The following is a 14,766-nucleotide window of genomic DNA, read 5'->3' on the forward strand; positions in this document are numbered from 1 at the left end:
ACATGGCGTGCCTTTCCAACCATTCCAGCCTTCTTCTGTGCCCCTCGGTGGTATGTTAAGTTCTCATGAGTCCTGTAAGTGTATTCCTAGGTGTTTCATGTTGTGCTGTCAGGGCCATGCAAACGGGACATTCTCTGTGTCATATCTCCTAAGGATGTGGCCCTAAACAAAAGCTATTGATGTTTGAACTTACCCATGAGCTCAGCCATGTTGCTGAATTCTCTTCCTGGGGTACGAGGATTTCAATCCATTTCTTAGGGTTCCAGGCTTATGGTCCCACCATCTGTAAGTACTGACAACTGGCTTCCGATGCGTGGCCAGAGGGTGCAGGGTCTCTGCACGTGGGTAGGAGGGACACCTCTGTTCCCCACTTCCTCTGCCACGCTCCTTGGACTGATCTGGGGGTCTGATGGAGTGGAAGAAGCAGTTAGGGCTGTTTGTAGGCCTTTGTGAGCCCCCGAGACTGGGTGACAAAGGGACTTGGAGAGGATGAGACCCCCAGCCTGGCTCTGTGTAGGAGGTTCTGGGAGCGTGGACCGTGACCCTAGGTGGGTGCCTTTCTCTAGACGGTAGGATGGCAAAGCCACTAGGGGCTCTTGATCTTGGGGGCTGAGAAGGGCAGTGTCCCACAGATCCCTTCCCGAGCACCCGTGCTCCCCAGAGGACTCCCAGAAATAACTGGGGTGGGAAGAGGGGGTCAGCACAAATGTCCCTGTACCTCGTTCTTCCCCAAGGCCAGGGAGGGAGGACCTTTAGGTGACCAAGGTTCTGGCCTTTACTCCTCACAAGACCTGCCCACAGGGAGTTAGATTTTTATGTTAACTGAATATAAGTACAGAAAAAGTACAGAAAAAAGTACAGAAAGTACAGAAAAAGTCAGGAGGGGTCATGTATGGATCTGGACGCTTTAAACAGGCTCGGTTGATGGTGACATTTATTATGGGCCTTGCGCTGAGCTGCGTGCCCTGGCCAGTAACCAGCCCTTCAGAAGTATCCATGTTTGGTGTTTGTATAGATGTTTTTTATGCTCTGTAGTAGAGTCTTGGGGCTGCCTTGACAAAGTGCCACAGGCTGGGCGGCTCAAAGAATAGTTGTTTATTTTAGTCTTATACTCTGGAGGTTTGAAGTTCAAGATTGAGGTGTGGGCAGGGCTGGTCCCTCTGAGGCCTCTCTCCTGGGCATGTAGATGGCCTTCTTCTCCCCGTGTCCTCACATGATTGTCCCTCTGTATGTCTGTGTCCTAATCTCCTCTTCTTATAAGGACTCCAGTCATCTTGGATTAGGGCCCCACCCCAATGACCTCATTGTAGTTTTATCACCTCTTTAAAGACCCATCTCCAATAGAAGTCACATTCTGAAGTGCTGTGGGTTAGGACTTCAGCTTATAAAATTTAGGGGGACATGATTCAACCCATAAAATTCACCAACATGACTCATACCTAAAGCATCTCAAATTTGGTGCTAAAATAAGACTTGCTTCGGTGGAAAATTATGACGGCTCTTTCTTCTCAGAGAAACTTAGCAGCGTTTGCAGGGATGGGTGGCCCCAGACCTGTGGCTGAGGGCTTCTCTGTCACAGGCATGAGCTCAGGCCCCTCAATTCCTTTGCAGCCCAGCCCAAGGCCAGCTCCTCCCCCCACTTTCAGCCTCCTCTCATCTTCCGAAGGAGCCAAGTACTGGCCAGGAGGAGCCCCAGTCACTGTGCCGCAAAGTTATTAAACAACGTTAACCTCCACCGTGTGGGGGGCAGCAAGTAAAACACGGTGGAGGGCCCCTTTCCAGGTTTGTGTTTTCGAGCTCACAGGTGAGGAAATCAAAGAGATAATGTGGGCGGGATCGGAGGTGGGCGCCAGTGGGCACAGGACATCTATTTCCAGATGACGTCAGCAGGGCTCAGACTAGGCTTGTCAACACCTGAGGACCAGCAGGGCCAAAGGAAAGAGGAAAGAGGAGAGTGCTCAGAAATCTTTATTTCCTCCTTCTTTTTTTTTTTTTTTGCGGTACGCGGACCTCTCACTGCTGTGGCCCCTCCCGTTGCGGAGCACAGGCTCCAGACGCGCAGGCTCAGTCGCCATGGCTCACGGGCCCAGTCGCTCCGCGGCATGTGGGATCTTCCCGGACCGGGGCACGAACCCGCGTCCCCTGCATCGGCAGGCGGACTCTCAACCGCTGCGCCACCAGGGAAGCCCTCTTTCCTTCTTTTCTGGTTCCTTATTAGTTCATAGAGTTGAAAACTTACACCAAATAATGAAAAGCTTCCAAAGGCACCTCCATCCTTACCCCTCCGCAGGACAGCTCTGTGCCCAAGGACGCCCTGCACAGTGAGGGTCATTCTGGAAGCCGAGAATGACAGAAGTGGGCTTTTCTATCTTTGCAGCAGAAGTGGGGGGCTAGTCAGAAGAATTAGAGAATATCAAGAAAACAGTGTTTCTTGCAAACTTGACTTCAATCTCCGAGATTCAAACCCATCTCGTCGTCCCGTGTAAACCCCCTTCAGCAGCCCAGTGAAGACGAGGTCGTTGTCTGCCCCCTTCATCACCCAGGGGCGTGAGACCCGGAAGCCTCCCCCGTGAGAGGGTGAACCTGGACATCTTGTGGACCACCCCCGAGCAGTGACCACTATGGAAACCCCATTTGCTTGATTTGTGAAGTTTTTATCATCATCGTGATTAGGAAGGTCTGTGTGGCACTGGGATACCCAGGAGAGAATGCAGAGGGATTGCGAGGTGGTGGTGTGGCACATCCAACCACGACTGTGCCCTCCCTCTGAGCACTTGGAGAACTTTTTCTGTTTCTTCAGCACGGTTGGGGTGAGAGGACACCGCTAGGGCCCCCCGCCTCGACTGCCTGGACCAGCTTCTTCAAAGTCAGAGCACCGTTGGATACACCATCTCTGGATACTTCACTGTGCCTGGTGGGCTTGGGGGCTCTCTGGTTTTTCCTTCCTATTAGTTAGGGCAGGACCCACTGCCTCCATCTGCAAAGCTCCCCTCCCCCCTCCACTTGATCAAAGGGAGAAAAAGAGAAGCTGAATAAGACCTGCACCAAGGGCGGATATCACAAATCCTTACACCCTGGCCTCTGTATAAGCAGCTGGAAGTGCTTGGAAGGACTGGGGGTGGGGTGGGCTGAAGACTGAGCGGCCCCAGAGTTGTGCACATCCTAACCCCTGGACCTGTGACTACGTTCCATCACATGGCAAAGGGGACTTTGCAGGTGGGATTAAATTATGGGTCTTGAGATGGGGAGATAGTCCCAGATTATTGGGATTATTGGGTGGGTTCAATGTAATCCCAGGGGAATTTACAAAAGGGAGACAGGAAGGTCAGAAGCAGAAGGCAATGTGACTGTAAGTAGAGGAACAGGGAGATCTGAAGGGGCACCACTGCTGCCTTTGAAGACAGAGGAAGGTGCTGTGAACCAAGGAATGCAGGAACCTCTAAAGCCTGGAGAAGCAGGGAAGCCGACTCTCCCCAGGGCCGTGGAAGGAAAGGAACCCGCTGGCCTGTTTCAGAACTGCTGACCTGCAGGACTGTAACAGAGTTAACACGTGTGTGTTCAAAAAGTTGTGACTCTAATCAGTACTGTGCAGTTACTTGTTACAGCAGCAACAGGAAGCTAATACCTGGTCTGTGGTCACCAAGCCTGTTTCCCGGTTTTGATCTGGTAGGTGGTTTCCTTGCAACATTTTATTCAATATTCCACCTCTTTTGGCCTATGTGGACATAGCCAAAGAGTGTTTGAAACAGAAAAAGAAAAAAATGATTGGGAACTTGATGAATAAAAACATATAAAGTAAAGTAGAATTTTCTGTGGGGTCAGTGTCATGGTTCCTCATTCCCCTCCAAGCCACATGGCCAATGCACATGGTACACGGTGGCATCCCCACAGCTAAGCTCACAGGATGACGGTCCGCAGAGGGCAAACACTCTGGTATCTAAAAGTGCCTTTTGTGCTTCTACAAGTCACATTAGGGGAGACTATGACCTCTTCGAAATAACAGTATCCTACAGCCACTGCGAAGCGTTTCCCCTCTTCATCATTGTGAATTATGCAAACATAGAGGCGGCTCTTAGTTGCCCGGGATCCAGTTACTCCAGTTAAACGCTGAGTTTGAGCCATGAGTCAGTGTCTTCACGGGAGGGTTCACCAGCTCCCATTTTCCTTCTTCTTTGTTTTCTTCTAAGAAGCACATACCCAGAGAAGGGATCTAGAACAGAGTTAAATCACTTATTATTATTTTATACCAGGTCCATGGATTTCAGACTTGTTCCAAAGGCAACAGCCTTGGAGGCTGGCGTGACGTCCCCACAATGCCTTGAATGCAGCGCTAACGTCCAACGCAGCAGCCCTCAGTGGGGCCTCCCCGCCCTCCCACGGGCAGTGGGAAATGTCTGCAGACCCTACTCTTGGTCACAGCTGGGGGTGCTACGGCATCTCAGGAGTAGAGGCCAGGGATGCTTCTAAACATCCCACAATGCACAGGACAGTCCCCATAGCACAGCATCGTCCCGCCCAGATGGCAACAGTGTTGAGGCTGAGAACCCCTTCTGTCTACCCTACTGCTTCAAGAGCGGCTTCCATTCTCGAATTCAGCCTCACAAAAGGATACAGGTATTGTGTTTTCAAACCCAAGATTAAAGGACAAAGCGAAACTTTAGACCTCAATTCCCCGTAAAATAAATGGTTTGGAGCAGATCTTTGTTTTTAAGGCTTTGTTTGTTTACGTGTTCTGCTTTCCTTTTTTCCCCCTCTCTTTTCAATGTCTGGAAATTCCTTGCTTAGAAGAAACGTGCAAAAATTCCAACCTGGGGGGCAGGATGCAAGTGGGGGCTGGCGTTGACTCAGGGACACCCTCTCCTTCTGTGTGTAGAGCCTGGGGGGAGGGTTCGGGGATGAGTGTGATGGGCGTGGACTCCTGAATGTCCGTTTTCGGCTGCCCCTGACTTTAAGGCCCATCGTTGGTTGGTAAAGCCCTTGATGAATTTCTGATATTAACTGGCAAATCCAGCTAACTTGGGGATGGGGTGGGGTGGACTCTGAATCCTCAGTGTAAGAAAGTGGCGGGAGTGTGGAAGTTCAAGGCTGGCATCTCGAGAGGGGAGGCCAAGGGTCAGGGGAGTGGGTGGGAATTTGGCCACAAAGACTAATGGGATTTTGGAACCGTGTCAACATGCAATTGACATGCAATCTCAGTCAGCGCCTGGCGTGTGCAGCACTGCTGTCTGCATGGATAACGAGGACCCCCGGGGGGCCCCGGGGTGGGAAGGGCTTCAAGAATAGGAGAGGCCACGTCGGAGTACACGGGGGGGGGGGGGGGGGGGGGGGGCAGGGATGGGGGCGGGGTCTGAGTCCTGCGTTTCCTGCCTCCATTCACCTCGCCATCTGGATAAAAGCCACCTCTGCTTTGCCGGGTGATGCTCCACAGTTTGGTCCAAAGTACCCGTTATCCTTCTCTACACATCCGTCACCTGCTTGCTTTTTCAGTATGTGTTTATACGGCCCCGGCCCGGCACCAGGCACCCCAGCAGCTTTGACCAGCTCGTGTGTTCCGAGGCTGGATGACTCCAAAGGCAAGAGGGAGGGGCTCCCTTCTGGCCGTCAGCCCCCCAGTCCCCAGAGCAAGTGAGCCCAGCAACCGCCCTTTCTCTTCTTATCCAAATGTCTCACCCCCCACTGGACCAAGTGCTCAACTACTGGAGTGACAGGAATTATCATGTGACCTGATAATAAAAGTTCTCTGTCTTGTTTTTTATATTATGTGGGTAGCAAATGGCCACAGTTGCCATAATGGTAAAGATGACAAACATCCCCGTCTGCTCCCTGCCCAAGGCTGCCCTTTGCGTCAGAGCAGGCGGGCACGTTCTCAGGTGACAGGTGGGTCCCTGCTGCCCTGGGTTGTCAGGACGCTTGTCTTCGTCCTGAGAGGGGCGTGTGGTGATGCCGCATCGTCGGGCTGCCTGTTTCTGCGGCAGAAACACGAACGAGGGGGCGCGTACCTTCCTCACTAGCTGGGTAAACACTGTGCAGTCCCGGGGCGGCAGCCCAAGGAGTGGGCGCGTGCAGGAGTCCAGCGCCGAGCCATGGCCCACGACCAGGATGACGCCCACTGTGGGAGGAAAGACACCCCGAGGTCAGAGCAGGCACAGAGAACGCGTCTTATTAGATGGTGGGGGGGGCAAAGTTGTCGGGCGGAACAAGCTCGTGGTGCCCCGAGGCCTTGAGGGACCCCGGGTAGGAGGGAGGCGTGGTTGGTAAGAGCTCGTTAACACTGGCAGTCGGCCTCTCGTTTGTGTAGAAGTTCTTCTGAGCCCGTCGCATCCTGTGCGGGGCTCGGGTGGCAGCACCCGCCCGCAAGCTTCAGGGATGGGCCGGCGCCGTGCGCTGAGCGGCCTCGTCCACGCCTCGTCTGTGAGCTTGCGAAAGATCAGCTGCTCAGTGCCGAAGGGGCCACGGATGACTCTCTCTTTACAGAAAGACCTCCAGAGTCCAGGGCCGAGTGAGTCTCCTACAGGTGACGGGCGCGGGCAAGGCTGGGAGTTAGACCCGCGCGTGAGCCAGGGGGGCCCCAAGGCCGGACCCAGCCCGCCACCTGAGGACGGAATCAGAACCCGAGCTTCCCTGGAAAGCTGAGAGTCACAGAGCGATCTATTCATTTGCCCCTAATGTGGCTATAAATTCTCCAGTGTGACCCCCAGAGCCAAGCCCCCCCTGCTTCTCCTGTGTTATTTCTGAGTAATTTCACACTCATTTCTTCGGCCTCCGAGGTCATGGTGAGGTTGCCGGACATGCAGGTTTGACCCCTGGCCTGTGCTCTCCAGCCGGGCCACCTGGACACGGCGGCCTCCTAGACACTCTGAGCTTCCAAGTCACATGGTGTCAGTGGAGGTGATATCTCAGACCGCACGGGAGGGTGAGGACCTAACAGGTAAAGCCTGAAGGGCCACCAGTGCCACAGGATTGGCAGGTGTTAGGCTTTACCCTCCAGCCCCACCGGACTTTCCGTTGCTCTGTCCGCTGGATCCACACGTCTCTGCCTCCTCCTGGCCCCGCCTTTGCCTTCCAAACCCTACTCATGCCACTGCTCAGGTGCTGCATCCTGGATGCCACAGCCATGGGTGGATGGCTCTGCATCCCTGCAGCAGGCCGCGGCCACCTGTGTCCCGGCAGCGGTCAGTAGACCCTAGAGGTAATGAAGCAATGGTTCTGCGTCCTCTTCCAGAAGCCCTCAGGACCGTAGGGAGATGCTTGGAAGGAAGGTCATCCGTGGACACTGAATTTCAGCCTGGGTCAGGTGCAGACAGGTGGGCCAGGGCGGGGCCTGGGTGCGGGAAAGGCCCTCATTTCATTCTGTCCTCTGATGGCCTGGAGCGATAATTGTGAGCAACGGGAGACTGATAATGAGTCAAAGGCCACTAAGGTGTGGTTTCCAAAAGCACCTTCCCCAGGGCGTCCATCAGTCAAAACAGGTCACATGGACCCGTCTCGGGGCCGGGTGTGCGTGCTGCGCTGGACACCGCAAGGTTGAGGTCTCAGAGCCTGTGCCCCACGGTGCACTGGGGACTCTGGCGGGAGGGCAGGGGCTCAGCTGTCCCCGAGGTCCTGGTCATCAGAGTCTTTGGTCCCCTGAGCTCCTTTGGACAGGGGGTGGAAAGAACGATGGTGGGGCAAGCGGGCCGGGTGGTCCCTTATCGACTCCTTCTGAGCTCTTTTTCATGTTATTTAATATTCCTAATACTCCAGACGTTTGCGCCTTTTCCTCCAACAACATTCGTACCCTTTGAGGGCAGAACGTGTGTCTTCTTTGCTTAGATTTTTCCCATGATGCTTTATCTGGTACCTGACACATTGCTGATGTTCGATACGCACTTGCTAACTTAAATCTTATAGGATTCGTTTTTCCAGTTTTACTACAGACATTTTCATATATACCCCAAAAGCGGGTCTGATGAATCCCCGTGCTCCCATCAGGGAGCTCCAACGGTTGTTGACATTTTGCCCATCTTGTGTCATCTGTCTGCTACCCCACGCCCTTTTCTGTGAAGTATTTTTATTTTATTTTTACTGAAGTATAGTTTATGTACAATATTATACTGTATAAGTTACAATATTATATAAGGTGCACAATATAGTGATTCACAATTTTTTTTTTTTTTTTTTTGCGGTACGCGGGCCTCTCACTGTTGTGGCCTCTCCCGTTGCGGAGCACAGGCTCCAGACGCGCAGGCTCAGCGGCCATGGCTCACGGGCCCAGCCGCTCCGCGGCATGTGGGATCCTCCCGGACCGGGGCACGAACCCGTGTCCCCTGCATCGGCAGGCGGACTCTCAACCACTGCGCCACCAGGGAAGCCCCTGATTCACAATTTTTAAAGGCTATACGCCATTTAGTGGCTATAAAATATTGGCTATGTTCCCTATGTTGTACAATATATCCTTGCAGCTTATTTTATACCTAATAGCTTGCACCTCTTAATCCCCTACCCCTATCGTGCCCCTCCCCGTTTCCTCTCCCCACTGGTACTCCTCGTTTGTTTTCAATACCTGTGAGTCTGCCTCTTTTTTGTTATATTCACTAGTTTGTTGTATTTTTTAGATTCCACATATAAGTGTTTGTCTTTCTCTGTCTGACTAATTTCACTTGGCGTAACGCCCTTCAAGTCCATCCATGTTGCTGCAAATGTCAAAATTTCATTCTTTTTTCTGGCTGAGTAATATTCCATTGTGTATATGCACCACATCTTCTTAATCCATTCATTGGTTGATGGACACTTAGTGAAGTGTTTTAAAGCACATCCCAAACATCACGTCATTTCACAGGATATACCTCGGTTTGCATCTCCAAATGAGGACTTTTCATTCTTACACGACAACCATGCTATTATCACACCTCACAAAATTAGCATTAATATTTCTCAAATACTTCCATATTCAGATTCCAGATTTAAATTCCATGTTCAAATTTCTTTCATGGTCTCAACCATCAACTTAAACAGACGCTTTGTCCGAACTGTCATTTAAACATGACCCAACATTTGGCTGTTTGCTCCTTGGTTTCTTTTGTTTCCTAGGAAGTGGGCTTGGGTGGTCTGTGTTGACCCTTCTGTCCTGGATCCCATCAGGTGTTGGTTCCGAAATCAGCGGCCCCAGGGCCTGGGTCGGGGGGCACGTGTCTATGCAGAGGTAGCGATATAGCACTCCAGAGGCAGGGAAATGGGGCAGGGGAGGCTGGGGCATCCCTAGGTTCAAAAATCCATCATTTCCATCCCGGAGGTGAGAACCCAACCCCCAGGGCGGCTGGTACCCGAGGACGACGGGGGCACGTACCATCCTGCGGGCGGATGCTGACCATCTGTTCCATGCTCACCGCACACCTGTGCAAGTAATCCTCGTAGCGCTCGGCGGGCAGGAGGGAGGGAAGGGGGAAGGCGGGCCTGGAGGAGGGGGAGGGGAACAGAAGAAAGGTGACGGCTCGCCTCTAGCCAGGGCTCGCGGTCAGCAGGAAGCCTCCAGATCTGTGCTCAAAACCAGCAAAGAGCTGGCGTTGGGCCTCCAGCGTGCCTTCTCACTGCGCACCAGCCACACGGGCTTGTGATGGCGGCCAGCCGCGGGCAGAGGGAGATGCAGGTCCTCTGGCTGACGAACTCTAGCCAGACTGACCGACCCTCTTCTCAACTGGCCCGACCTGTGGGCTTCACATCCAACCTTGTGGACTCAGTTTAGCCAGAATCGCCCACCCCCGTATCTGACCACTCTGGATATCCGAGCAAACTCGGCTTCCCCTCCAACCCCAGGAGGTGTCCGATCCCCTGGCCTGCCTGCGGAAAGGATCCTTTTAGGTTCCGTTTAGCGAGAATCACCCTGTTCTCTTAAGAATCTCCCATCGCCCCACCCTGCTCCTGGGAGGAAGAATCCCCACTTGGCCTTGTATTCGGAGGGGAAGCTGATCTTCCTCCCGTTCTGCAACCCCCCACTGCAGCGGTCCCTCTTGAATAAAGCCTTCCTTGGTATCTTTACCAAGCGTCGGGAGTAATTTTTCTTTAACAAGAACGAGAAAACCCCAGCAGCAGACGACGCGAGGCGGCTCACCTATAATCCATGCTGACGTTGAAGTTCGCCCCTTTCAGCTCTTCCAGGGTCATGAGGGTCGGGGTAGTTTTGCCAGCCTCCCATTTGGTCCATTCAAAGATTCCGGGCTCCACTCTTATCTTAATTTTCTTCTCCAGTTTGAGCTCTGGATTCAACAGAATACAAGTGTTTATCATCTTCGGCGTCTGTTCTGGCTTTCTGTAAAGATGTCTCTTCCTAGGTCTAAATCAAACCTTTGGAAAAAAATCTGACTTTATACTATTTCTCAGACAAAAGCCACGGGGCAGTTGGAGGGTATGAGACGAGTGAGGACCCTCTGTTCATCAGGAAGGGCCAGAGTCTCTTGGGATCTGGGAGGTGCCACTGGCAGCAGCCTCCCTGGAGCTCATCCCGGTCACGCGATGCAGCCCCATGGCACGCGGCACCCGCGCGCCTCCTTGGGTCAAGGAGGAACCTGCACCTATGAGGACTTGGCTGGTCCAATGATCTGAGGAAAAGACGAGGGCAATCGTGGAGCTTGTTAGTCACACGGAAGCGCCATCCTGGTAAACACTTACCCCGGACTGAGCTGAAGCGGAGGGTGGCTGGGAGTCACCTTCTGGAACATTCTATCTCTCACAACTGGCCCTTCCCTAGGATTTTTTTTTTAATGAGAAAAAACCTCCACTTTCTATTGTAAATTAAACAAAACTGGAAATGGAAGTCATGAATTCAGTAAAATCTAACTGGTGAAGTTGTTTTGGACAAGACTTCATATAATCATATTTGCATCTAAGTATACTTCATCTGTTTTGCCAAAAATAGTACATATGTTTGCTACAGAAAAGCACATTCCATAAGCTGACATTTTTTTTTAATACCTTCAGTAAGAGACCTGTAAACTAAAGTCACCTCTTTTCGAGTGGGGGAAAAACAAGACCTTAATGCTTTTATTCGAAATGGAGAAAATGACATTAAACGGAAATGCTGGCAATAAAACCCATTCCCAAAATGTATTTCAGGCTCATGAAATGGGTTCCTTTGCAAAGCACATTTAGAAAAGAGAGTTAAGCCTGGTTGATGGGGCTCCTGGGCTCTCCCGCAGCCTGTGAGGGGCTCGTGTCCACCGGGAATAGGTGACACGAAGAAAGAGTTTGGAGACGGATGGATTGGGAGTTTGAGATTAGCAGATGCAAACTATTATATATAGGCTGGATAAACAACAAGGTCCTACTGTAGAGCGCAGGGAACTACATTCAATATCCTGTGATAAACCATGATGGAAAAGAATACGAAAAAGAATATATATGCATATCACTGAGTCACTTTGCTGTACAGCAGAAATTAACACAACATTGTAATTCAACTATTCTTCAATAAAAAATAAATTGAAAAAAGAAAAATAATATTCTACAAAGTTAAAAAAAAGGAGTCTGGAGAGTGTCCCAAATGGCGTTGGGCCCTCTCCCTGTTCTGTGGGTCACACGTTGGGAAATGGTCCATCTGGACACATTCACTGACATGGTGGTGAGATAAAGCTTAGCATTCTGGGGAAAGGATGGTCATGTTCGAGGACATATGAAGAAGGCCGGGCATCCTGCTTTCTGGGTTAACACAGGATTTATGGATTTATGCTCTTTTAACTGACTTTGTCGTCCTCTCCCCACCTGCATATAGAGTAAAAGTCAATGAGAGATCATGTTAAAGACATTGACATGATCATGGTCAGAAAACATTTTGGGGAGCTTTTATTTTAAATGCAAGAGATCCACATAATAGAATAGAAGTCAGAGAAATTGGAACAGATACGTTCATAATGAAGAAACATGAATGATAACCAAAAGGGGATAAAGTTATGAAAGATGTTTTTGAAGCTCTCAGTTATATTCGTTTAAGGCCAAAAGAATATTCCTTTATCTTTTTTCTCATACATTGTGACCATGGCTGGGAGGCTGGGTGGGGAAAGGGAGCCCGAGAGCATCATCAGGAAAGGGCCTGGCGACTCAGAGGAAGTAGTCACCGTCAGAGACATGCGCGTGCTGGCCTGGCTGGACACGGGCTATCTGCAGGTGTCACCCCCGCTCACCTGTGGGCTGCCAGCCTCAGATGCAAATTCAAGTGTTTTTTTAGGTTAGTGGAAACGTATCAGCCTCTCGGATGGGTTAAAACAAGATAAGTTCCATTAAATGGCAGGTTTAAAGGCGGGTGGGGGGCATAGGAGAACCAGGGACGAGCCTGTCACCTTTTATCCTGTATTTGTGCGTGTTTCTTACTTTCTTCACATCTGATCACTGTAGCGGTTGAGTTAATTACACATATATTGATCCTAAGCTATCCGGGGATAGAATGACTTCATATCTATTTTGCTTTCTTCTGTCCTATTTATTAAGAGTTATCAAATGGAAACAGAGCACACACGGCGGGGTCCTGGGCCCCTCCCGGGTTTGTTTAGCAGCTGACATTGTGCGTAAACCTGCCCTCGGCTCCATGGGTCCAGAGCCCAGAGCTGCAGGGAAGCAAAGCAATGAACGTGCACATCTCAACAGTGGGGGAAACCATGGGCGTTTCTCCATCTCAGGGACCCGAGAAACCGTGCAGGGGAGTGCAGGGTCCCCTGTCATGCTCGGATGAGACATGACAAACGGAGGACGTCTGCAGGGCTGACGATACACAGAGACGACGTCCGAGTTTTAAATGTGTGGAAAGTGGACGGTGATGAAATGGGTTTCTACCCTCACAACTTAGCCAGTGGATCAAGAAACAGCACGTTAATGAGAAGGTAGGAAAGGACTGGATTGGCCACGGGCCCACACGGGTCCTGTGCAAGGATCAGGTCCATCCCTGGGAGGGATTCCCGGCTGCATGGCAGAATTGGGAAGGCACTTTGTCCGAGCTTCTCTGATCTACGTGGAGGAGATATCGGGGAGGGGCTCGGGCTGGCGGACCCGCCATCGTTTCAACAGCTCCTCCCGTGAAGGTCCGCTTGCTGCCCTCTTTCTGACACCGCTCCAGCAGTAGCCTCTTTCTGCTTTGTCCCCTTCCTCCACTGATGTCCTTCCTCCCTGACCTTGATCTAGTAGGTCATTCCCAGCAGCTGCAACCCCCTCTAAGCTCAGTGCCATCCCCTTCTCTATCTCCAGCCAGCCTTCCTTTCTCTGTAACCTCCTGTCCCTCGTGTCGGATTCCAACCCTCCAGCCACCTCCCGGGATTTCACTCCACGGAGCTGACTCTTTTCTTGGTATCATTGGCCTCCCCCAGCCCCTAACTCCCTACCTTACACAGCTTAAAATCTCCACTCAATCTCCACGGCCCTTCCCTGTGCACCTCGCACCCTTTCTTGCTTCATCGTACTCACTTCTCAAACCTGTCCGGGGTTACAGCCCCAGGGCCTTCCGCTCCTCCTGGCCCATGCCTGGGGGCAGCCCCAGCCCAGCTGATGGGTCTCCGTGTAAGGCTGCGCCCATGACGTCAAGTGGCCTTTGTGCTGCCCAATGGTCACCTTGTACTTCCCCATCCCTGTCCTGGTCCCCCTCCCCAATAAGCATGTCACACGTTCAGCACTCCCCTTTCTCATGCTCACCTGGTGACCTGACTTCCTGTGTCTCTGAGAAAGCAGAGGCAAGCCACCTCCTCCACATGTGCCCACCTGCTACACCTGTGTCCACATGCTCTGCCCTCATTCCCATCACTGTGGAGGACCGGCCGTGCATGCATGGCGACCTAGGTCTTGTGCCCTCTTTCCCACACTGGGAGGGGAGGAACCAGGACCTCCAGGGAAGGCTGCCCATCTCTGGCAGGAAGTTGCTTCCTCCTGTAGGTGGACGCTAGCTCAGAAGGGTCTGCCACTGGCTTCCGATCACACAGCAGCTTTTGATGGTGCCGAACAGCTCCCAGAAGCCGATTCCCTTGCCCAGGGAGTCTTGCATTTTGGACTTGAGAAGGGACCACAGCAGTTCTCAGCTCTCTGGGAACACCCTCGCCCCCAGCTTTTTAAAAAACACATGGCAGAAGCAGGCCAAAGGCGAATTACAATCCTGACCTCCCAGAAATGCTAACTGGCTCAGTGCCTCCTAACAGTCCTCGAGGGCTGGTTCACAGCTGTCTTGTGACTTTGTGTGGCCATTCGTGGTCACCCACCCCAGTCTCACCTCTGTTCACTGTCGTCTCCCCCAGGAGAAGAGTCATGAGGTCAAGGCCACATGAGAAGCTAGCTACAGTTCTCACTGACCTTCCAGGATGTGTTTGGCTGTCTGTACACAGCGGAGGGCTGGGGAGGTGAAGACGGAGGTGATCCTGATGCCACTGTCCAGCAGAGCTTCCCCTGGAAGACAGCAGGTGGAGAAGTGCTCTCTTCATAACTGTAGCTACCCATGGTGGCAACTCCAACAGGTGGCTTACTACCCGTGGCAGGCAGGGTCTTAAGTGGCCCCAAGAATCCCCACCACCACCCCGTATACACACCCTGTATAATCCCCTGGTGTGTGGGTGGAAGCTGTGAGTACGGTGAGCTAGCACCCCTGTGACCAGGTTATGTTATAAGGCAGAAGGGAGATTATCACAGGTGGGCCAGACCCATTCAGGTGAGCCCATTAAAAGCAGAGATTTCTCCAGCCGGTCACGGAAAAGAAGTCAGATAACATATTCACACTGCTATGTATAAAACAGAAAACCAACAAGGTCCTTCTTCATAGCACAGGGA

The 14,766-nt window shown here is 51.9% G+C and overlaps 1 protein-coding gene across 1 annotated transcript in view; it reads right to left on the bottom strand.

Annotated features, from left to right (window-relative positions):
• Positions 1-3,676: 3,676 nt before the first annotated feature.
• Positions 3,677-14,766, bottom strand: part of UBASH3A (ubiquitin associated and SH3 domain containing A) — a 40,311-nt gene continuing 29,221 nt past the window's right edge. Inside the window, exons 10-14 of the mRNA XM_060009771.1 lie at positions 14,296-14,388; positions 10,088-10,232; positions 9,326-9,432; positions 6,000-6,109; positions 3,677-4,210 (exon numbers count right to left, since the gene is read on the bottom strand). Coding sequence (XP_059865754.1) covers positions 4,073-4,210; positions 6,000-6,109; positions 9,326-9,432; positions 10,088-10,232; positions 14,296-14,388 — 593 coding nt within the window. The 3' untranslated portion in view covers positions 3,677-4,072. The remainder of the gene's footprint in view (positions 4,211-5,999; positions 6,110-9,325; positions 9,433-10,087; positions 10,233-14,295; positions 14,389-14,766) is intronic.

This window comes from Delphinus delphis, chromosome 4 (assembly GCF_949987515.2).
Source record: "Delphinus delphis chromosome 4, mDelDel1.2, whole genome shotgun sequence".
Classification (NCBI taxonomy): domain Eukaryota; kingdom Metazoa; phylum Chordata; class Mammalia; order Artiodactyla; family Delphinidae; genus Delphinus; species Delphinus delphis.